At 42.1% G+C, this 24,851-nt stretch overlaps 1 protein-coding gene across 6 annotated transcripts in view; it reads right to left on the minus strand.

Moving 5' to 3' along the window:
* The window catches only part of FNIP2 (folliculin interacting protein 2), a 132,313-nt gene that overhangs the window by 8,530 nt on the left and 98,932 nt on the right, over window positions 1–24,851 (minus strand). For all 6 annotated transcript variants that reach the window (XM_047856471.1, XM_047856473.1, XM_047856475.1 and 3 more), the window contains 3 exons: window positions 16,667–18,020; window positions 15,624–15,780; window positions 832–1,032 (listed from right to left, as the gene is read on the minus strand). In XM_047856471.1, coding sequence (XP_047712427.1) covers window positions 832–1,032; window positions 15,624–15,780; window positions 16,667–18,020 — 1,712 coding nt within the window. The remainder of the gene's footprint in view (window positions 1–831; window positions 1,033–15,623; window positions 15,781–16,666; window positions 18,021–24,851) is intronic.

The following is a 24,851-nucleotide window of genomic DNA, read 5'->3' on the forward strand; positions in this document are numbered from 1 at the left end:
GTGCGGAGGTAACGGATGCTCTGGTCTGGGAGTATGCTGCAGAGGGCAGCCGAGTGTAGGGGTAACAGCGGAGAAGGTGGGTGCTCTTTCACCTCAGTGCAAATCCCCAAGGTCAGCTCACTTTCATTCTTCCCAGCTATGTGCCCGTAAGCCTCTCTTCCACTTTTAAGACCTTTCTCCCTCCCTCCTTCCCTCTCAAACTACATTTTCTCTCAGTCTCTCTGCACATACACACATATATTTTTTATATATTCATTCCAGTGACTGGGGAAGAGCTCTCATTTTCTGGGAGTTTATGGGCTCTATTTATTGCCTTTAATATAACGTTATGAAATCGATTTTAAAATCCCACCTGAAAAGGAACACAACTGATACCATCTTCTATGGGTATGGTACTTCAAAATTTTAAATGTTTACACAAATGATATTCCGTTTTATCCTTAACAATTTTATGAGAATGGTCCCTGAACAAAAGGAACTACAATCCCTTCAGTGACTGGTTTGCTTGATGTTGATCCAAAAAAAGGAAAACTAATGAGTTCTCTAAAGGAAGAATTTAAATTTCCTTTTATGTTTGATCCCTTCCCCCATACCTTATTTCCTTTACCGTATACCTTATCCAAAAAGATTTCAGTGTCACTCCGTGTTGTTTTAACTATTGTTACTGAAATGTATCCTGTTTGCTGGTTTTATGTTGCATGTTCCATTTTTACTTAGGCTAACGTCCAATTATACTAAAAACAATACATTTCAGTCGTGAATTTATAATAAAAATATTGTTAAAAGTATTTTTAACTATATTTCTTTGGTAATATGAGAATAAGTACTTACAAAATCAGCAGGGAGGTGAAGCTTGTAAAGCTGTAAAATGGAGTGAAGTAAACTGGACACCTGACTAGAGACCAAGACCTCCTGGCCCAGTTTCATGCTGTCCGTCACTTTCCTCTGACTTGTGGCTACCTGGACACTCCACTTATCCGTGTCTGCGATAATACAGACAGCTTCGGCTATCGGCTCATCAAGCACTGGATGCTGGAAGAGAAACACAGTGGGTCAACTTTCCACAACACTGCCAAGGGGCACTCAAAACGTTCAGAATGCTTCCAGGTAGCATTAGCTTAAAAGTTCAGAAGTTGCTAGCGGGAGCTATAGAAATTTAGGGTATTAGAGTGACTAAAATAGTAGGAGTGTCCTCAACTCAACATTTAAACTTAATGTGATAAAAACTGCATTCAATCAATATTTCTTTCTTACACCCAGGAGTTACACCGTAAATGTTGTTAATGTTCACAGGAAAGCCAAAGGGTATGTGCCCTCTCTATATTCCAAGATATTAAAATTCCTTTCCTTTTGAAAGACTAAACTCTCCTTTTAAGATGGAGACAATTAGAATAAGGTATAGGATTCTATTGCCATTTCTCCAAAAGAAGGTTAGGCAGGGTAACTTAAATATTCCCTTAAAGTTACAGCTTTAATGATTAAGCAGTATTTATTTAGTGACCACGTGCTACATACATAAATCAACTCTCACAACCAACTATCTAGATGAGGCCAAAAGGCCAAAGGATGGCTACAGATGAATAACTTAAAATGCAAAATTCTCGGTAACTATGTAGTGATGGATAAAGCAGGCTGGCAACTAGTAAACTGTGCCACAGGGCAAACAGGGTCAAGCAGTCAAGGAAAGAAATAAAAAATCTAAGGTCTTGAAACTGGTCAAAGTGTAACTGCTTCATCACCAGCCCCTGGAATCACCAGCCCCTGGAATCAGGGCAATGTGGCTCATTGGGGGAGGTCATGGATGGAAGATTCTCTAAGCATGAGTTACTTTAGAAGGGCTGCAGATCCAGGTATGATAACAAAAAGGGACAGAGAAGTTGGCTCAATTATTCTAAAAGGAGATACTTAATGGGTATGAGAAATATATTTAAAAAAATCAAACATGAAAAATGATCATGAGCCTATTTATTTATTTATTTATTTATTTAAGAGAAAGAGAGAGCATGTGAGCAGGGGAGAAGGGCAGAGGGAGAGAGAGAGGAAAAGAGAGAATCCCAAGCAGGCTCCATGCTCAGTAAGGAGCTGACATGGGGCTCAATCCCATGACCCTGGGATCATGACCTGAGCCGAAATCAAGAGTCAGACACTCAAAAGACTGAGCCACCCAGGCAGCCCAGCATGAGTCATTTTTAAATCACTGGATCAAACAGGCAGAATCGGAGGTGGAAATCAGAGGAAAGACTAAAGACAAAGTATCCAAGGGTTGGGACAAACTGACAGGAATTGGTGGGCCCATTCCTTGAAGGAGGGGACTAAATCTTTTCTGCCTGTATTCTTAGCCCCTAGCACAGGACCTGGCACTTGAGAAATGTTACTAAATTAAAATGAGACAGGTTAGGGGCATTTGGGTGGCTCGGTTGGCTGAGCGTCTGACTTCAGCTCAGGTCATGATCTCACAGTTGTTGGATTCCAGCCCTGTGTCGGGCCCTGTGCTGACAGCTCAGGGCCTGGAGCCTGCTTCGGATTCTGTGTCTCCCTCTCTCTCTACCCCTCCCCCGCTCACATTCTGTCTCTCTCTCTCTCTCAAAATAAATAAACATTAAAAAAATAAATAAAATGAGACAGGTTATACAAGCAGATGAGGGAGTTGATGAGCATCCCGTACCCCCTAGCACAGCACGGTATTGCTGACTTTTATGTTTACAGGTTCCAGAACAGAGAAGAACCAGCCAAACAGTTACAGAAGAGCACCTTAAAAGAAATACTGAAGCATTACACATTCTCAGACTACTAAATGTCTAACACAGAACTCCCTGAATATATCCACCAGACAACCCAATGTCTCCATCTAACTATATCATTTAGTAGCTACTCAATTATTTACTGAATAAACACTTTTTAAAGTAAATGGAAATAGAGGAAAATGTAAAGAGTCAAGAAAAAAAAAAAAGAAATGCTGAAATGATAAAAATATCACGAGCAACTACTTTAGCTACAATATAAGGAGCTCCAGGGCTACTGGCTCTCAATCACTGACCTTGTCTACACTTCTGTGGGGTCAGAGAGTTGAAGCTTAAGTTTCGATAATTCTGGAGGTTTCTGATACACATCTTTCCAAAGAAAACACAACCTCACTAAAGACAAGGCAGTTTAAACATATTACGATTTGGCTTATTAGTCAATCTCTAAGCTTCTAGAATTTAAAGAACTCTAAGATCCAGAAGACCATGTTTGGATTCATCACAGAAATACACACCCCCACACACCCTATGCACTGGTATTCAATTTAAAATTCCTCTTACAACAGGCTCTACTTTAAAGGCATATGTAGAAGTACAATAAACAAAAAAAATTACATGTATCCTTCTTTTCAACACTAATTTCTTAGCCATATCTTAATCATAGAAGTAATTAATAATGAAATCTGTCAGGGAGATTTTTTTTTTAATGTTTATTTATTTCTTGAGAAAGAATGAGAGGCAGAGCGCGAGCTGGGGAGGGGCAGAGAGAGAAGGAGACACAGAATCCGAAGCAGGCTCCAGGCTCTGAGCTTTCAGCACAGAGCCCTACGCTTGAACTCATGGATCACGAGATCATGACCTGAGCCGAAGCCAGATGCTTAACCGACTGGGCCACCCAGGCACCCCCAAACACTTTTTAAAAATGTTTTATTTATTTTTTGAGAGAAGGGAGGGGGAGAGAGAGTGAGAGCACAAGCGGGGGAGGAGCAGAGAGAGAGAGTGGGGGATAGAGGACCTGAAGCAGGCTCTGAACTGTCAGGCTGACAGCAGTGAGCCTGATGTGGGGCTTAAACTCATGAACCGTGAGATCATGACCTGAGCCAAAGTCGGACGCTCAACTGACTGATCCATCCAGGCACCTCTGAAAGATTCAAACACGTATTAAAAGCCTGACCCACCCATATACTATTCTTAGGGTTTGGAGTTTGGGCATGGAGACTAGAAAAAAAAGAAATGGGCAGGAGAGGTAAGGCATGGCTGCATCCTGATGGAGACTTTGGCTTCGTATGGATCTTAAGAGAAGGAACACATAATATGAATAGCTATCAGCAAGTATGATTACTTAGTAAGATTCCTCTTCTTAGTATTAAAAACCCTTTAAGGGGTGGGGGCGCTTTGTCAATTTGACTAAATATCATCAGAACACCCATCATACATTTACCCTTTTAAAAGTTTTCCTCCCAACCACTGTGTCTGAGATTAAACGAGACCTCTGATGTTTGAGTTTTAAATGAAAATCTGAAGCAAATATTAATATTAAAAACAGTCATTTCCCCTTAAAATGTTTGTTTGGTTGAAAACTTCATAAACCTTAGAGACACTGTTAGTATCAATTTTCTTTTTCTCTCTCAAACTGAAGAAAAGCAAATTCAAAGTAAGTTTCTAAACCACAGGGTTCGTTAAATTCTCTTATCAGGATAAGCCTGCAATGTTTCTATATTCTCCATAATCTGAGATGTCCAAAACCGCTGCCTTAGGCCTGCCCCCCCCCCCCCGCCCCCAGCTCATGAGTGCCCACACTCCAGATGGCACTGCAGAGCGGCCGGCCCTCTGATCCCTAATGCCCTCCCGCCACGTCTTCCAGGCAGCTGCCCACTGTTCCTGTGCCTCCCTCAGAAACGTGACCAGATAATTCAGAAACTACAGACAGGGACTGGAGGATGTGAGAGCACTGCAGATCAGTAGAGCTGCAGGCGACTGTGAGGCTGGATGGCCAATCTCCATCGCAGGAATGAGGCAGCGGCAATAAGCCATTGCCTTTTGTGCCTTGCTCTGCTCTGTGAGTTAGAAACAGTCTTTAGGGGCGCCTGGGTGGCTCAGTCGGTTAAGCGGCCAACTTCGGCTCAGGTCATGATTTCTCAGTCTGTGAGTTCGAGCCCCGCGTCGGGCTCTGTGCTGACAGCTCAGAGCCTGGAGCCCGTTTCAGATTCTGTGTCTCCCTCTCTCTGACCCTCCCCCGTTCATGCTCTGTCTCTCTCTGTCTCAAAAATAAATAAACGTTAAAAAAAAATTTTTTTTTAAAGAAACAGTCTTTATTTAGCTCCACGTTGTCAATATCTCATTTATCCAATCTACTCTCCTGTGAAGATTTCTCAAGATACAGTGACAAATGAAATGCTTTATATTATATAGATCTTTAAAGGTTTCTCAAATATTCTTTGGCTATTACATTTTGTTGAATCAACAGGTTAAGCCTGGTTAATTCACAGCCACTAAGGATGTGTGGGTCTGTTTCCCAGGAGTGTAGATGGCTGCGACATACCAACTTTAGCATTCTGGAGTCGATCTCTGAGTACGCAAATATGCTGCCTTGACCTACAAACGCGTGACTTCTGCCTAACTTAAACTTGCAGAAACAAGAAATGTCTATAAGGTTTGAGTCATCAGAAGAGCCATGGTTCTGATATTTCAGTGAAGGGCAATGATAAGACAACTGCAAAGGCTCTGAAGGAAGACAGGGCTGGGCTTGACCACCGCCTCTGTCACACACTAGCTGTAGGACCCTAGCAGCTCATTAACCGGGGCTTCAGTTTCTACATCTGTTGTAAAAGATGACCTACTTCACAGTTTCTGTGAGGTTAAATTCATGGAGGTTTTCTGTGAGAAAAACGTATATGACACTTGTAGCACAGATACTAATTCGACATGTTCGATTTGCTCTCTTACCCCACCCTCTGTCTCTATTCGTCATGGCCACTGAACCCTCAAACTTCCTAAAACACCACGTTATCATTTCCCTCACCAACTCAGAAACGTACTCTAGTCCCTATCACCCAAATACCTAAGTTCAAACTTTTCTTTTTCCATACTTAAAGCTCTTCACAATCTGGGCCAGATCTACCCACAAATATTTACTTCCAGGACTTTCTAAGGATCCCCTGCTCCAGGCTGAGAGGACTCCTGCCTCTTACCTCAAGCTGTGCCCAGAATGTTTCCCCTGCTACCTTCTAAATGTTTCAATCTTTCAAGGACCCAACTTGGGTCCCATCCCCATGCCCCACCTCACCCCACAGCAAGACGTCTTTCCCATATTCACTGCTCTTCCTTTGACTTCTGAGAGCTTTTGCAATCTACATTTTGACATTTAATCACTGTCTTAACTGGTTCTCAGTTTCACATCTGTTTGCCTACTCAGTGATTATGTAAGTAACTCAAAGAAAGAAATCACATTTTATTTTTCTTCTGTAGCCTCTGAAATGAGCATAACAAAATGCTAGGCATGTGCTAAGTATCTAATACATGCTGGTTCTGTTGAACAATTCTCTATTCAGATTTCTTTTTTTTAATGTTTATTTATTTATTTTTGAGAGCGAGGAAGAGAGAGAGTGTGTGTGTGTACACGAGCAGTGGAAGGGCAGAGAGAGAGGGAAAGAGAGAATCCCAAGTAGCCTCTGCGCTCTCAGCACAGAGTCCAACGTGGGGCTCAAGCTCACAAACTGTGAGATCATGACCTGAGCCTAAATCAAGAGTCGGACGCTTAACTGACTGAGCCACCCAGGCACCCCCCTCTATTCAGATTTCTTTATTTTTGGTTTCAGTCCAGTTCCTATTAAGTCATCTGGAAAATTAATATATTTCTTTTCCATGTACCACATTTAAATGACATTTTACACGATCACCTGTTTTTAACGTAAGAGCAGGAAAATACCATCCTCACTTACACGCTTCCTATAATTACTTATTAATTCATCATGCCATTTTTCCTGTGGGGTGGCCAGGAATGTAGCACTGCTCTACAGATAGAAACATTGGGGACAAAAAATATAAGAGTTTATTAAATATCTTGGTATGTCAGAATTAGAAGCTACCACCTCATGCAAGTGTTTTCAACTTTTAGCTCAATGAGTCTGCCAAGCCCTCTAACTTTGAAATCCTAGGACCGTGTCAGGATGGAAATCTCTTGGAAGATAAGATTGCAAGAAGTGTGAATGACAGTCTGAACTTAAGGTCAAAATAGGAGAAAATACAGTTGCCTCTATTATGACTTCCCCATATTTATGCTGTTGGCACTGCCCAATACATACTCTGAACTGACCCTTTATCAGTCCTTAAAGATGTGCAGCCCACAGGTGTATTATAGACAGCAGGAGTGTAGACACATTCTGTACTCATAACCAGCTCTAAAATCTGCACACTAGTTATAACAGTGAAGATTTGATTACTAGGGACAAGCCACTGTGTGGCCTCTTTCAAACATAAAAAAGCAGGTGATTTATGATTCAGGATTGGAAGCAGTGCCCTATATCTTTTATTTTTCTTTGAAATATTCTGAATAAAACATAAGATTCTTCAGCATCATTTGAGTATCAATTTGTTATTCTATATGATTCCAGTACATTTTATAACTTTATTAAAATAAATTTGAATAAGAGGATATCACATGACAAAGTTCCTTTCAAAAAGATTCTCAGCATTATGTTACAGCACCATGACTTAGTAATATTAGCCTTTACATAGCTTTAAGTAAGCCCTTTCATTGGTCATACAAAGACAATGGGATGACTAAGGCAGTGAAGCTGCCCTTCTCTGCACTTGCTCTTGGTTGAATGCCCTCAGATCCACCTTTTTTTTCTTCTACCTCATTAGAAATGAAGGCCCACCTGCATAACCATATCCTCCCCGCCTTGGAACCGAAGACTTAAGCAATGTGAGAGAGTCGTTGGCCAACCCACCCCACTTCTGGATGGCTGAGCACCACATATAAGGACTGCAGCTATGTGTGGATTGTTGACCAATGGGTTGGGTTTTTTTTTGTTTTTGTTTTTTTTTAGGAAAACAAGCAAACAAACAAACAAAAGTCCCCACAAAAAAAAACTAAAAACCCTTCAGTATCACACACATTCAGGGAAAAGGGAACTTGGATATCGCTACCATTCTTAAACACTTCATCTGGCCTATAAAATGATGCAGAATACTGTCTTTTACTAAATGATCGGCATCTAGACTTTCCTGACAGCAGCCTTACCAAGAAATGGGACAGACAGAACCTCCTGTGGTGGCAAAGCCAGCTTTGTCTGTAGGTTAAGAAAATGCTCATCAACATAATCAGCCAGAAGAATCTTCAGTTTCCTGAAAGAGCCACATCGTCCCCCTTTGCCCCGCTTCTCGCCCTTCATTCTGCTCGCTCCCTACTGCCTCCCTGGTATAGGCATCGCTTCCAGGAAGTCCTTCCACACCTATCCTGTGTCTCCCACTGCAGTAGACTCTACCACACTGGTTTTACTGCTTATTTACTTCTTTGTACTTCCTGTTATAGATTTCAAACTCCTTGTGGGCAGGTGCCATATTGTCTCTTGGGCTGTTTACAAGAGTTTTCTTTGTCTTTTGTGTCCTGTAGCTTAAGACTCCCTGATTGGGAGTCAGTGTGCTTCTTTAGTCTGAAATACCACAGCTGTTCTCTCTCTTCAAATATTGTTTTCCCTTGCCTTCTCAGTTCTCACCTTCTGAATATGCTATCAGATTTTCTCATTCTAGCCTCCATGTCACAAATTCAAATTCTCTCCAGTGGTATTTAATCTACTCTGCTCTTTAACTTATTCCTTGGGATTGAACTCTAATGGCCATATTTTTCAGTCCTAGAAGTTCTTTTTAGTCCTTTTACAAATCTAAATCATCTTTTATCACATCACCCCGTCTCTTTTAAGGTTCCGATTCCTTCTTTTTTATGACTGTAACCATTTTTAAACACAGTGACTTAATAGTTATTTCAGATTGTTCTAGGAGTGCTAATTCTCCAGCTTGTATTTGCTTACTCTCCCTCATCATGTTTTCCTCATACATGGTTTGTAATCTCTGAATATGAGCCCATCTTGCTGGCGTTATTTATGTCCTATGTGTGTCTCTTGGAAACAGGTTCAATGGCAGTCACTAATGGTTTAAGAGTTAAAATAAAGTGGAGAAGAGGAAACAAGCTGGTGGTTATGAAAGCACCCAGTGTGCTTCCTTCTGCCACTGGGAAGGAAACCTCTAGGAGGTTTCTATGCTTCTAGATTTTATATTTATTTCTTGGGCAGAGATTCCCAAATCACTTGGGTAGAATAAATCTGGACCTCCAACCCACTCATAGAATGGACCTGGGACTTTGATATCTCATGGGTGACTTCATTTTCTCCCACCCAAGTTTCCAACTTGTTTCTTTGCTGCCTTGCTATTTATGGCTGGAATTTTCCAGTCCCCCTGTCATGGAAGGATAGCTCTTCGAACCTCTAGGCTTTAAGGAAGGGTTCAGGTCCATGTCCCAAGCCTTATGTGTATATGGGACCACATCTTTCATCCTGAGTAGATCTTAGAAACTCAGCACTCAATTCCTAGGACCTGTATCCAGACTGAAATCTTACAGAGCCATGGTTATATCAGCCCAAACTTACTTGTTCTGGCTTTGATTTCAATTTGTTTCTGGCACAAAAGGATTTTCACTTTTTTTCATACACAGGTATTATAACAATGAGGCTAGGTGGGATGGTAATATTTTACCCATCATCTTTAAAGTTTTAGAGGGGAGGCACACCATTTGTATCAGGGCAACATGGTGCTGGACTCCTCCAACCTTACACCTGGACTGTGTCTATAAAAACAGCACCCAGCACACAAAAAGTACTAAATATTTTCTGATAGAAAATAAATCTCCAAGGCATGACTCTCCTCCTCTTCCCCAAAAGCCATCTCCAGCCTCCTGCCTCATTTTTGGCCAAACAAGTCAGCCAGATCAATGACATGCCACCATCAGAGACTTCTAGTTTATACCCAGCATACTGTTAACATATAAAAATACCAGAAAAGGTAATAAGTAGTATTATAAATAATAAAAATATATATATAATTATATAAAAACATAAGCCATTTGTTTATCAGAATATTTTTCTCTTGGAAACAGACTCAATGGCAGTCACCAAAGGCTTAAGAATTGTAATGAGGTGGAGAAGAAGAGAAAATCAATCATTATGGACCATGGACATTGCTGAGGGATCCTGGTAGGTATATCAAGGAGGGGGCTCTGGGAAGCCCAAAGACATCATTAAGACATAAGGACCTGGTGGCAGAGGGAAGGAGGGGAGAGTCTGGTGAGGTGGTCTGGGAGAGGCAGCAAGGGAAACACCTGTCCTTCTGTGGGTTTGTGCCTGCGGCTGTGATCACCAGGCTCACTGGGCTGACACCCAAGTTCAGACTACAGATTTATAGATATAGTGTGCAATGTTGGGCACAGCTTATATCAGGCCTGCCACCTGCTTAGAAAAGAAACAGTTTAAAGTCTAGGAAAGGTGCTCAAGGTCAAAAAGAGTTATCAGACTAAAGTTATGTAATGATGTACATGACTCCAAAATAAAATGCAAGAGAGTTGGTAGCTTTTTTTTTTTTTACAAAGAATGGCATAAATGTTCAGAGACTTTGTACACAGTGAAAAAAATTTCAGAAATCTTTGAAAATAGCCATGTGTCTAACATGTACAAAATGTAAGAGAATGAAAGCCTGAGAGACCTATAATAAGCTTTTTATTCTCGTTTAGGTAAAGGGCCAAAGGCATCATGTCTAAACATGTTACTCTTCCCTTCAATTTTTAAAAGACTATCTTCCACTTCTCTTTACTTCAGAAGACACACTAATCATCACAGTTTTAGCAGTAAACACACACTCCTAAATCCAGTTCTGTAGGAAACAGTCAACTACCATCACTGAGCACTTTCTATGTACACTGGGGGAGGTGCTGGGAACATGAAAGGAACTAAGGCTCCCTTCTCTTCTCAAGGGCCTGCAGCCCTAGTGGTAGAAAGATGCTGGAAACCGAACAAAGGTGTGGTGCAATGTGCTAAGGAGCCCGCAGGTGTCAAGTTCTATCTGGGGGGCAATTCCAGCAAAGGAGTTAAAATAATGGAAAACTATTAGAGCAGAAGAGTAAATGATTACATTCAGGATGGGCAAGGGCCCTCCGTGGCACTGTATGAGACGACTGAAAGGGGCAGAGATTGGATGCAAGACTTCTAGTTGGGAAGGTTAAGGGGAGCTTAAATAAGATTATATTGTAGTCACTGTGAGAAGGAGAGAGAATCACGAAGATTCAGATTGGAGTTGACAATACCCAAAACGATATATTTTTCAAATATTAAAAAAAACACAATCCACAATAAAATGTACATTTTGCCATCATAACCCTACATACACACTTACACGTGTGAACATGTGTGTCCATACACAAATGTGCATGTGCATATGCACACACACACACACACACACACACACACACACACATATAAAGATTTCTCGACACAGTAAGACAGTGCTGTAGGCCCAAGGCACTGTCATTCTCATTATGCAACTTAGGAAAATGAAAGCAACAAGAGGTGTTCTCAAATAGCAGATTTGCCCTACATGGATGTTTCTTTTGCAACACTATTGATTTTAAGGTTGTTGTTGACTTGAGGCACCTTAATGCTGTCTGTATTACTTAGGTAATGATTTACCATTTGATGTGACTTTCTGTTCTTTTGTAGTCTCCCTGGTTGATTACACTGCATGGCATAATTAGGTATTCATGAGCATATATCACAGCCAAGCTCTTAGCAAAGCTCCTTATCTGTGCTACTGATTTCTGCATGGTATTTCTGGAGTCAATCTGTTGCTACTCTTAAAATTAAATGAAAGAGCCTGCAATATCCAACTGTTAATTTTGTTTTCTAGATTATTCTGTAAAATGCCTGAAGCCCTGGAACATAGTTTTCAAAAAAGCATTACAATGTAATGTTAATTTTGGTTTTGATGACCCTACCCTGCAGTTAGCCGCCTGGCCTGCTCCTTGTGATGTCACCAGCAAAGAGAAGTGGACGCTTTTAGCACGGAATGAATGTGTGCATGTGTTCTGTTCCGTTATCTCCAGTAGGAGTGTCCCGGGAAACTCATTTACAAAGCACTTTCACATATATTATTTTAATAGCTAACATTTATTGGGCATTAGTAATGTGCCAGGCACTGCGTTAAACACTTGATATGCATTATCTCAGAGTTTTCAAACCAGACCTGTAAGTACTATTCATTTTTCAAAAGCTGAAACTGATGCTTAGAAGAGTAAAGAAACTGCCCGAGGCCACAAAGCCACTAAGTAGCAAGCCATGATTCAAATTCAGGTTTGTCTGTCCTTAGAAGCCAAACTTTTAACCACTGGATTATATTTCATCTGTTCCTCCAAATACATTTTTTTTTTTTTTTTTGAGGCTTAGTGATGCCGACTGATTTACCTATCGGCAAATGAGTGGTAACACTAAAACGTGAATCCAGCATCAAAGTTAAGTCAGTGCTCCTCCCCTACTATGCCATAATTTAATACCCCTAACATTGCCCTGGACAGCAGTATTCACAGGCAGACAAACACACCAGAGGAAAAAAGGGGAGAGATAAAGCTACTTGAGGGTCATAGGTACAGCATGAAGCTGGCTCTCTCACTCTGTCGCTCCCACTTTAACATCTAAAGTCAAAAGGAAAACAGAGAAAGAATGCACATTTAGATATGGCAGGAAAAAAATGAAGCTAAATATTACTTTAGCCTAATTTAAGGCAGCTGTATAATCTACAAGCTAGGAGACGGAGAAATAGTTCAAATGACAGAAAAGAGGTAGTGTATGGATTAAACAAGAACATGTGTTTAAATATTTAAAGACCATCACAAGCTTGATATGGAAAAGCCAATAGTAAAAATGGAAATAAAATAAAGCTAATATGTCTTTCTTTACTGAGACTGGAATAAGGAAGAACATAAAAAGAAATTCGTAGTATTGGAAGCTCTAGAATGCAATCCCTCGATGAGAGAAGAAATTCCACAAACTAGTTTATCATAGTTATAAAAGTGCACATTTACATAAGACAGATTTTACAATCCACTCATGCATAGGTCTAGAAAATAGATCAATAACTTAAATCAATTGCTTTCAGTTAATAAAAATCCTTTGCTAAAAACGATTATGAATATCAAAGCCCAATGAAGTCTTGCATGAACACTAAAAATTATTAACGTCCAAAAAATAGGTTTTTGAACACAAGTAAAGCAACTTATCCCAATCTTTTATTCCTTAACAAATTATTATTCCAGCTCTAACTGTGGTCATGAACATTTGCTCTTGGATCTTTGCTTCTTTCTCTGGCAACATACCCAAGAATTTAAATAATTACTAGACTTATAGAGGAGTAAATTCAATATAATGTTAAAACCCTAATTTATTTTTCAACAAATATTTGTAAATGGCAGTTGAGAGTAAGGCTATTTTTATTTAAACACTGTCCCAGACCAGAGTCCCCATGTGAGAGGCAGTTTAAATGGAACACTACTTCAAAAACAAAATTCATTATGATGAATGTGCCAAGTGAAATTAGAAATCTACTAATGCTAATTGGATGCACTCTGAATGCATTAAACTTCCGAAGATATTTTTATGAACCCTTTGCAATTTCCTATTAACACCCATGCATGGCTGCACTTTGGATGTACCCACAATTTGACACAATATAGGTTATTATGCTTAATAACTTTTGATCTCTCGGGGTGATTGCATAGTCTGAAAAAATGAGAAAAGCTACAGTGTGAAAATACTACTTCTCAAAGGAAGGGAAAATAACATATGAAAAACCTTTAAGAGTACAAATAGAGAAAACATGGATTTGTTTTTTTCAAATGTCAGAATTACAGAGCTCACTGGTCACCATTAACACCTAATATACACAAAACACTGGAACTTGTCAGCCTGTGGAAAATAGTAAAAAAAAAAAAAAGTCATGAATGGTTTTCCAGATAAGCTCAAGGACGGTTATCAATCAATTATATTTTCAGAGTGGTAAGTGAGCCAGTCCAGGGCATTTGGGCCAACCCCCCCCACCCCCCCCCACCCCCCCCCACCCCCGGTAAGATCAATGGCACTGAAGACAACCCAGCCAGATCATACTCGCTCTCTTGGCGCCTCTGTCAGAAGCAGGACACCGGGCTTCATGCAAGAAGGGTCCAGCAAGCAATACCGATGTTCTTACAGATCAAACTGATGGCAGAACAGAGAGGAAAACCCCACAGGTTTTGCATATATGGATATAAACACAAAGGCAGCCGATAGAAAAGGAAAAGAGGGCCTCTACCTCCCTGCCTTCATGCTACCAATAGCTACAAAATGTATGTGAGTCTAAAATCATGGAGGCTTCCGTGGTATGAGACAACCTAGACAGATAGTATTACACAATAAGGGCACCGTTCTTACCCTAATGTCACTGACGTAGGGATCACTGACATGATAAACAAGTATACGGTGTTCATTACAACTCTGAAAATAAGATGTTACGACATTTTTTTTACAGAAGACGAAAGTAACCTCATAGCTTCATTCCTGGAATATCCTGGTGCGGGGTGGTGTCTGACCACAGAGCAGGGTGGGGTTAGGAATGTTCGGGTATAAATGTGTACCCTGGGCTGGCCTCCCCAGCTTCCAATGACCCCCTCCCCATCTCTCCTCCCTCCCCATTCAGGGGGGTTATGAAGACATCTGCTTCACTACTGAGCTTTTCTTCCCATTTGACACAAATATCTTTAGCCTGTTTAGCCTGTGTCTGATGTATGTTTAGTCTTCACAGAGGAGATGCTCAAGGCCAAAGATAACATGCGGTGCCTTCTGTTCACCTTTCAAAAACTACTTGTTGGTCGAGGAGGTAGGTAACAAGCCAAATTCCAATTTTCTTAAGGCAGTGAGGACTTTCCCTATCACACAAGATACATTATGTTTCCGGTGCAAAACATCTATTTTTGCACATCTGCCCAATAGCAGCTCAATTAAAACCAGGCCCATCAGATTGACACAGTTTCCTTAACTGCTCAGTTCCTGTCATGCTGCAGATAGCAGAAAAGCACTTAACGGCAGCCACAAGGCAATTTTCCAGTAAGACTTGTTAATCTTTATACAGTCATCTTCATGCCGCCATCAAAGTGAACTTAATGACAAATCAGTTAAAATAAATTACTTTTAGGAACTTGTAAGGATCGGATAAAAAGCAAACCATATGTGACATCTCTTCGGTCCTCCCCGTGACGGCATATAATTGTCACCATCTGTGCTGTTTATTCTATTTGCTGGGCCCGTCCGCCCTCCAGATCCACTCTTTGCCCTTGTCTGTCTTGTGCAGGCCCCAGGAGGCCGACCTCTGTGGACCTCGGGACTATATCTGCATCAGTTTTGACCTTGCTCTCTGGCTTCCAGCTGGGCTCAGCCAGTGAGAGGTACAGAAGAGCTCAGAGGCTGAAGGGAAAGGGTGTCAGGGAGTTATCCTTCACCCTCCCCAGAGCTCATGCAGCCAGGTGGCTGCTCTTCCAGCTCCAGCTCTCCACCGTTCTGGTGTCACTGCCCCCCCCCCCCCCCCCCCCCCCCGCCGCCACTTATCCCTCAGGCCCACGTGTGCCCAAAGCTCCCAGCTGCTGCTTGCTACTCCCTGGGTGCTTCACCAACCCTTGTTGATTGCTGTAATCTCGCCCGCATCTCTGTAAACAATTCTGTAACCGCACCCCCTTCAGTCTAGACACCTGCTGCTGGCCCAGACCCTGGCGGACATATTGTCAGCAGCCAGAGGCTCCAAGCTGGGATTACTTACATGGACTGTGTGGACCAGATCGGCCACCAGACACTGCTTCAGCTTCTCATCGCTGCTGGTCCCGTGAAGCACCAGATCGGGCATATACGTGGGGCAATAACCCGCCAGAAGTGAGCGGCCAAAGTTTCTTACATTTGTGTTGCTAATGCTCTGAGACCTAAAACAATATTGGCCCATTAGAATACATAATTAAAAATGTACCCCCTTCTCACATCACCATTGGCACAAAACCCCCAATAACACAGATGCAAAAAACAGATTCATGGTGGTCCGCTTCACCAATCCTCCAGTAAGTGGATCATTGACATGGGAAAAGCAAGGAGAAAAATAATTTCTTTTTTGATGGAAGGGTAGAAGAAACAGTATTTTCTGTCACATATTGACATGATGTACCTCATATCAAACATCCACCAGGCAGTCTGTGTCAAGAGAGTGAAGAAAGAGAAAGTCTACTCGGGGGAGGCGGGGAGGCACTTGCCAAAAACCTGGCTTTAGGAACGCGACACATCTGCACAGGGTGGCGCCCACACCAGGGCAGAAGAACAGCAGAAATCTCTAATTACTGCTTTCAGTCATCACAGCCCAAATAATCGACCTGATGGAGTGTTAAGGAAGAGGTGTTGTTTCCCAACCCTGTCATGCTGCTCTGAGCTGCAGGAGAGAAGCCACACGGTGAGGGCAATCCACCACCTCCGATGCAAGGCATCTGCTGCCAGCCATACAACTTCCGTGCGGATGACAGAAAATTAAAATACCTGCTCACCTCCACCATATCCTCGAGCTTCCCAAAATGTCACAAGAGCTGCAAAGGCAACGGCGTGCCTCGTCACTCAGAGAGCTCAGAGGCACCAAGCCACTGTCATCCCCCTTGGAGAAAAGGCAGGCTCGAAACCTTGTGCAGCGGTGTGATTAACACTAACGCTCTGAGAAAAAAAGCCATCATGTGTAACATGGCCAAGGGCAGCTAATGTGGTCATGCGTGTTAAGTCAGAAAACCAGTATTTGAACCCAGTTCCTTCTGCTTCCCAGCCTGCCGGTGTTACCTGGGCAGAGGCAGCTCCACTTCCAAGGCTCCTTCAGTCCAGTCATCGCTGTGCTCTAGATTCAGCGAGGCTGAAGCACACGCCTCCTCGTCACTGTCTCCAAGAGCGCTATCTGAGCTTTCGTTCCTGGGAATGTCTCCTTCCATCCTGAAGTTGGCCTTCCTGTCAGCATCCCCACAGGGGACATCTGCAGCGCCTGAGAAGCCAGAGTCCTGCTGTGCACACCTGCTTGGAACAGGCTGTATCAAAGGTCCCTCTGCAGCCTTCAGATACAAACCTCTTGTTTTCTCCAGAATCCTCGTTCCGGCTCCTGCGGCACCGCCATCAGGTGCCAACGTGTCAGCACACTGGCCGGGCTGCCCAGCGGCATCTGCCACAAGCTCGCTTCTGACGCCTCTGTCCTCAGCAAAACTCCTCTCAAGTTCACCTTCATCCCTCTCAGAAGACGGGTTCTGAGGACAGGGGATGTTCTTTTGGAAGCCAGGTGTAAAGGAGCACCGAGAAGCCTGCTGGTCCTGAGCCAGGTCAGCGGCCATCCCAGACTCTGCTGAGGGATGGCAGGCTAACTCTGGATACTGTCTACAGGCCATTAGCCGCTTCTCCATTTTTTGTGTGCGGCTTTCGAAGTCAGACTCTGGAGATACGGAGCTTCCAATTTGGAAAGTGACCTTTTCTAAGGGAGGCTTCTCCCAGCAATGTCTGTCAGGGCAAGGCCAGGCTGCTGACCGGTCTGAGAGTTTCTTGGGCATCTCCCCTTTCAACTCTTCACTGACAGTTCGCTGGCCGATCTTCACTCCTGCCCCCAACACTTCACAGTTGGAGAGTCTTGAAGAGTCATCTCGTGGTGCCTCTTTTTCACTTTCTTCCTCGCCACAAAATGCACCCTGAGACTTCCAGGAGCTGCCCGATGCTGGCTCTTGGAATTCCATGCCGCAGACCTGAGAACTCTGCTCTGCCCTTTTGTTTCCTTCTTTGTCAGGTTTGGGACACAGGTCTCTAATGTCAGTGCCCTCTGGGGACACACCCAGCCCCTCAGGCCTGGGGCTCCTTCCCTCAGCCATCGAGGGTGGCAGGATGGGGGGAAGCAGAGCAGGCTCACTTCTCACTGTGACAACCACATACTCAGACTCCTCTACTTCTCCCCTCTCCAAGGCTGTGGTGATGTTGCTCCCATTTAACACTTGGTCTCCTTCACTGTGACTCCCACTCCAGGTCAGCTGATTCTCTTGCAGCTCAGAGCAACGGAGAAAGTAGGTCAGGACATAAAGTATGCGTTGGACCAGATCCTTCTGCTTCCCCAGCACCACCGTGCGAGTCAGCCTCACTGGAGAGCCAATGGCTCCGTAAAGATCGCCTGGAGAGCGAAACACACACCAAGTTGTTTGGGGCAAGCATGTCATGGATATGTCAACCTTTACAAGAGAAAAACAGAAGACTTACACTCCCAAATTAGGATTGCTTCTTCACACACCTGACTGGGGCAAAGAGGTAATTCCTACTAATGACCATGTTTTAGCTGTGCCTCTGGAAGGGAAAGCGTAAGGCTGCGGCTCACCGCTCCTGGTGCACGGACACAGTGCTGGTGTACAGGGCCCCTCTCCGTGCTCGTTAGGACTTCCCACACAGTTCGCTGGGCAGGCCAGCCCCCACTAGAGCTGGCTCCCTCAGCTCACTATACAAATCAAATACTGTATCTTGGAAACAAGAATGATGGGATTTTTTTCAGAACAATCCCAGGACAATAGACCTTGGGGTAAAATCCAAATTCAGGGATCTCTGAACAGAAGTGTAGTGAATCAATTCAAAATACTTAATGAAATGGCCTGCTCAGAATTCCCTCAATACACACACACACACACACACACACACACACACCAAGTAGAACCAATGTGATTAACAAGAAGAAATCACTTAGTCATGAATAATGAATCTGAATTTATTTTCCATTACTTCACCTGAAAATCCTACTGGAAGAAAACACATCCCATAAGTTATATCCTGACAAGTTGATTAAAAACTATGTAATGAACCACAAAAATTTAGCTTAAAGGTGGAAGAAGGGCTAATAAGAGCAAATATGTCAATGAGCCCAGCAGTATAAGCTTTCCATCAAAAGTATTTGTTAAACGCCTATTGAAAGTATTGCCATTTGACAATCTGATTACTGTTTGAAATGCTTTGATAATAATAATACTGACAATTACAACAAACAGCCAACATTTACTGAGTGTGCAGGCAGAGTGCTAAGTGATTTGCGTGGATTTATCCTGTTTATATCCTTGTATAACCAACCCTGAGTTAGAAACCATTAAGAGAATAATCAGAATGATGGAATAAATCAAAACTTGCAAAGATACTAAATAAAGGAGAGGAGGTACATGGTAACAGTTATAAATAAGAGCTCAGGAAGTTAGAACTCATCTGAGGAATGCATCTAGAGAGAGAAGGGAATGCATTTTTATTAGAGCACATACTAGATAAAACTAATTATACCAACAGATTGAGACAGGAAAAAGTTATGGGAACCATCAGGAAGTACTTGCCCCTGGGAACCATCAGGAAATACCCCCTCTGGAGAGTATTCCCTAGTGTAAAGCTACTGCTCCTGAAAACATTTAAAGGGCAGGACACAAATGACTTTAAAGAATCCTCTCTATAAAAAGACTACAGGCTAATCAAGCTTTATCTTTGAGGCTTTTGTAACTGACAGATCATTCAGGAATTCAAAAGAATAACTCAAGATTGTAGTCTGATGCTAGGACGAGTATTTCTGTTTGAGAAAACTTTCTAGACCTCTCATTGCTGCAGGGGGATCAGTCATTTCAGAAATTCAAGGGATGTTCTTGTTAAATCAGTCTCAATGTTAATAAAGAGGATAACCATTACATATCTGAAATCTGGTACAAAAAAAAAAAACCACAGAGGAAAGAAAGGCCACTCAGAATGACAATATTTTTTAGCAATGCATTGAACATTTGGCATTGCACATTTTAATAACTAATAAATGGGGAAAAAAGAAAGCAAGGAAAGCTACTAAAAATACAATTTATGATGTTTCCCGCTTTGGTTTTCTTCTTCAATATTAGTTTGGCTACTCAGGGTCTTTTGTGGTTGCATAGCCTCTACTACAAAGCTGTAATCATCAAGACAGTATGGTATTGGCACAAAAACGGACACTCAGATCAATGGAATAGAATAGACAACCCGGAATTGGACCCACAAATGTATGGCCAACTAATCTTTGACAAAGCAGGAAAGAGTATCCAATGGAAAAAAGATAGTCTCTTTAGCAAATGGGGCTGGGAGAACTGGACAGCAACATGCAGAAGAATGAAACTAGACCACTTTCTTACACCATACACAAAAATAAACTCAAAATGGATAAAAGACCTAAATGTGAGACAGGAAACCATCAAAACCCTAGAGGAGAAAGCAGGCAACAACCTCTCTGACCTCAGCCACAGCAATTTCTTACTCGACACATCTCCAAAGGCAAGGGAAATAAAAGCAAAAATGAACTACTGGGACCTCATCAAGATAAAAAGCTTCTTCACTGCAAAGGAAACAATCAACAAAAACAACAATCAACCCAACAGAATGGGAAAAGATATCTGCAAATGACCTGTCGGATAAAGGGCTAGTATCCAAAATCTACAAAGAATTTACCAAACTCAACACCTGAAAAACAAATAATCCAGCGAAGAAATGGGCAGAAAGATGAATAGACACTTTTCCAAAGAAGACAGCCAGATGGCCAACAAACACATGAAAAGATGCTCAATGTCACTCATCATCAAGGAAATACAAATCAAAGTCACACTGAGATACCACCTCACACTGGTCAGAGTGCTAAAATGAACAACTCAGGAAACTACAGATGCTGGCGAGGATGTGGCGAAATGGGAACCCTCTTGCACTGTTGGTGGGAATGCACACTGGTGCAGCCACTCTGGAAAACAGTGTGGAGGTTCCTCAAAAGATTAAAAATAAATCTACCCTATGAGCCAGCAACAGCACTGCTAGGAATTTTCCCAAGGGATACAGGAGTGCTGATGCATAGGGGCACGTTTACCCCATTGTTTGTAGCAGCGCTTTCAACAATAGCCAAATTATAGAAAGAGCCTCAATATCCATCAACTGATGAATGGATAAAGAAGATGTGGTTTATATATACAATGGAATACTACTTGGCAATGAGAAAGAATGAAATCATGCCATTTGTAGCAATGTGGATGGAACTAGAGGGTATTATGCTAAGTGAAATAAGTCAGTCAGAGAAGGACAGATATCATATGTTTTCAGTCATATATGGATCTTGAGAAACTTAACAGAAGACCATGGGGGAAGGGAAAAGGAAAAAAAAAAAAGTTACAAACAGAGAGAGAGGGAGGCAAACCACAAGAGACTCTTAAATACAGAGAATAAACTGAGGGTGGATGGGAGGGTGGGAGAGAGGGGAAAATGGGTGATGGGCACTGAGGAGGGCACTTGGGATGAACACTGGGTATTGTATGTAAGCCAATTTGACAATAAATTGTATTCATAAAAAAATAAAAAATAAAAATAAAATAAAAATACAATTTATCAGGTGCCTGGATGGCTCAGTCAGTTAAGTGTCTGACTCTTGATTTTGGCTCAGGTCATGATCTCACGGTTTGTGGGTTTGAACCCTGAGTCAGGCTCTGCACTGACAGCAGAGCCTGCTTGAGAGTCTCTCTCTCCTGCCCCTCCCCCACTCACTCTCTCTCACTTTCTCTCAAAATAAATAAACATTTCTGAAAAATCTAAAAAAATATGATCTACAATAATTTAAGCTGTATAAAGTAATGACGGCAATTGTGTGTGGAAACAGTGCCTTTATTTTAGGGTCAGTCTTCATAAAATCATGCATCATGAAAATAAGAGACCTGTAATATTACAGATTTACTGGATCTTCAACTGGAAGACAATTTTTTGAGCCCTGGACTGACAAAGCCACTAATTTTAGAGTAGATTCCTTTGTTTTCATGAGTAGTATTTTATAAAATGAAGTTGCACAACAATGTGAATAGACTTAACATTACTGAACTGTACACTTAGAAATGGTTGAGATGGTAAATGCTATGTTCTGGGCTTTTTTAAAACCACAATTTAAAATACAAATTTAAGGATGCCTGGGTGGCTCAGTCACTTGAGCGTCCGACTTCATTTCGGCTCAGGTCATGATCTCACGGTTTGTGTGTTCAAGCCCCATTTCGGGCTGTGCACTGACAGCACGGAGCCTACTTGGGATTCTCTCTCTCTGCCTTTCCCTCTCTCTCTCAAAATCAATAAATATTAAAAAGGGGCGCCTGGGTGGCTCAGTTAAGCTTCCGACTTCGGCTCGGGTCACGATCTCGCGGTTTGTGGGTTTGAGCCCCGTGTCAGGCTCTGTGCTGACAGATCAGAGCCTGGAGCCTGCTTCAGATTCTGTGTCTCCCCCTCTCTTTGCCCCTCCCCCGCTTGTACATGCTCTCTCACTCTTAAAAAGAAACATTAAAAAATATATCCAAAAGAAAAAATATATAAAATTTAAACTTAAAAAAAGCAAGAAAATGAGAGAAGGTAAAGGAGACAGACGAAAGGCAGAGAGTGCATAAAGCAGGAAGGGAGCCGGGTGCAGGGAGAGGAGAGACCCAAAGGGAAGGAGACAACCAGCATGGAACAAGGAGTGAGAAGAGCAGGCAGAGGAAGGGAAAGCTGGCTCAGAGAACATAAAGGGGGGAGTCCAAAAGGAGAGGAAGACAGAGCGAAAGGTGAGAGGAAAGGAGAAAGAAAGGAGGTTGGAGGTGAAGAGGTACAAACAGCAGAGAATCTGAGAGAAGCAAAAAGAGGTGAGGAAAGCAGTAAGGGTGACACCCACAGAGGGGGACATGAAAAACTATCAAGGGGACAGTGAATAGATAGAAACCGGAAAGCTGAGAAACTGAGAACGTAGGAGCGCTATAAGGGGAGGACAGAGAAAGGGTGGGAAAGGTGGGGGGAACATGGAGGGAGAAACCAAAACAGAGGGAGGAACTGAAAGAAAATGTTTTTAAAAAGAGACGAGGAGAGAAGCCAAGGATCTTAAAGGGCCACTTTCTCCTAGATTACATTCTAATAAACGTGTATGCTACAAAGTTCCCCTCTATAGTGTTTCCCGAGGCCCACACATTGTAATTTATTCTATCTTTATTATTATTTAATTCAAAATATTTTCTAATTTCCCTTGTGAAGTATTATCTGCCTTTTGGGTTATGTAAAATGGGTTGTTTAATTTCTGAGCAGGTGGGAATTTTCTCCGTATCGTTTTTTAAAGTTATTTTCATTATAATTTCAGTGGTGAAAGAAATTGCCTTTCAAACTATGCGTACCCATCCCACGACAGAAATACATTTTATACTGCAACCTCACTCATCCCCTGAAACAAACATTTTACAAAACAGTACCTGTGTCACTCTGATATTTTCTATTGTACTGACCCTTTTAAATGCTTTTCTGACCCACAAAATTGCTTCCACAAGCCACTAATGGCTGGTGATCCAGCTTTGGAAAGTCCTTGTGTAGAGTGCTCATGTTAGGCAGGGTGAGGATGGCTGAGCTCCTGGAGAGCAGGCCAGTGAGGGTGTGATAGACCCCAAGGGCTGGTTGCTTTCAGCTTCTCTCCCCACTTTCCTGAGAATGCCAACGAGCCAGGCAGAGGTGGGCACAGCAGTGGTACCCGCTCTGGCAAGCGTTCAGATAAGCCTTTGAAATAATTCAAAATAGAGTCTTTTCTACAACTTAGGAACCTGGAATAAAATTACCTCCGCACCATTGCATATTCCCAGAAATTTGTATTTTCCTATTTACTGGGACTTGGTAAATATTTAATAAAAATAATAATAATTGGAAGTGGCTCCCCCACTGAAGCTGCTTGATTTTTTGTAATGATGGAAACTCAACCACCATTTACACTTGGCTTTACAAAGCTATCACAAGACTCTGCTCTGTCAACTGCCAGACCCCTGCTGGATGGTCTGGGGGAGGGGAGGGCAATAATACATGACCTACTACACGACTATGAGCTCATAGGAAGGGACTTTGCCTTGTAATGCCAAACACAGGCTCTCAACTATTTAAATTTCAAATGGGAAGCGTGTCTAATTATAAATACATTCATCTAATTAAATGTACAATGTTTAATTAGCATTGTTTTTAAATGGGTGACCCGGCAGCATGAAACACCATGTTTCCTTAATATCTAGCCCCCTTCCCTTTGCCACTTAACGATACTGCATTTTTTCAAGACTATTGTTCCATAACAACAACAATAATGCTCTGTCCTCCCCAGAACTGTATAACCCAGAGTGAGGCATACTCTGAGTTCTTCTGAGCTCGGTACTGATTGGTTGTATTAAGTCCATTTTTAACATCCATAAATTCTTTAATTAATTCATTTAACATGTACCTATTATCCCCCTAACTGTGAGACATGTATTCTCTTTCTTAAATCCGGGTCACAAGGGCAAGACATCTTTATTATCTATAATGTGAGGACAAATAATAATAGGTTTGGAATGAGAATCTAATTAATTAATACATGCAAAAAGCACTTAAAACAATGCTTGGTTCACAGTGTCAAGTTTTCATTATTGTTATTATAACATGCCATTTTCTAAGATTAGAGTGTGCTTCCCTAGTCCGTACTTCTGGAAAATGCCATTTTAACATTTCCTTAAGCAAGACTTCCTTGAAAATCCCCTCCATCCCCTCACTTTGTCTCCCAGTGCCTCTCTAACATTAATATTTTCATCAGCAGCATAAATAACAAAAGTGCTTTACATAGAAGTAAATCCCACAGCAACCATTAACTATTATCATCCCATTTTACAGATAAAGAAACTGATGGGGCGCCTGGGTGGCGCAGTCGGTTAAGCGTCCGACTTCAGCCAGGTCACGATCTCGCGGTCCGTGAGTTCGAGCCCCGCGTCGGGCTCTGGGCTGATGGCTCAGAGCCTGGACCCTGTTTCCGATTCTGTGTCTCCCTCTCTCTCTGCCCCTCCCCCGTTCATGCTCTGTCTCTCTCTGTCCCAAAAATAAATAAACGTTGAAAAAAAAAAAAATTAAAAAAAAAAAAAAGAAAGAAACTGAGACACAGAGAGGTTAAGGCACTTGCCCATGGAGACTGGATTTGATCTATGTAGTC

Source organism: Prionailurus viverrinus, chromosome B1, assembly GCF_022837055.1.
Source record: "Prionailurus viverrinus isolate Anna chromosome B1, UM_Priviv_1.0, whole genome shotgun sequence".
Lineage (NCBI taxonomy): Eukaryota > Metazoa > Chordata > Mammalia > Carnivora > Felidae > Prionailurus > Prionailurus viverrinus.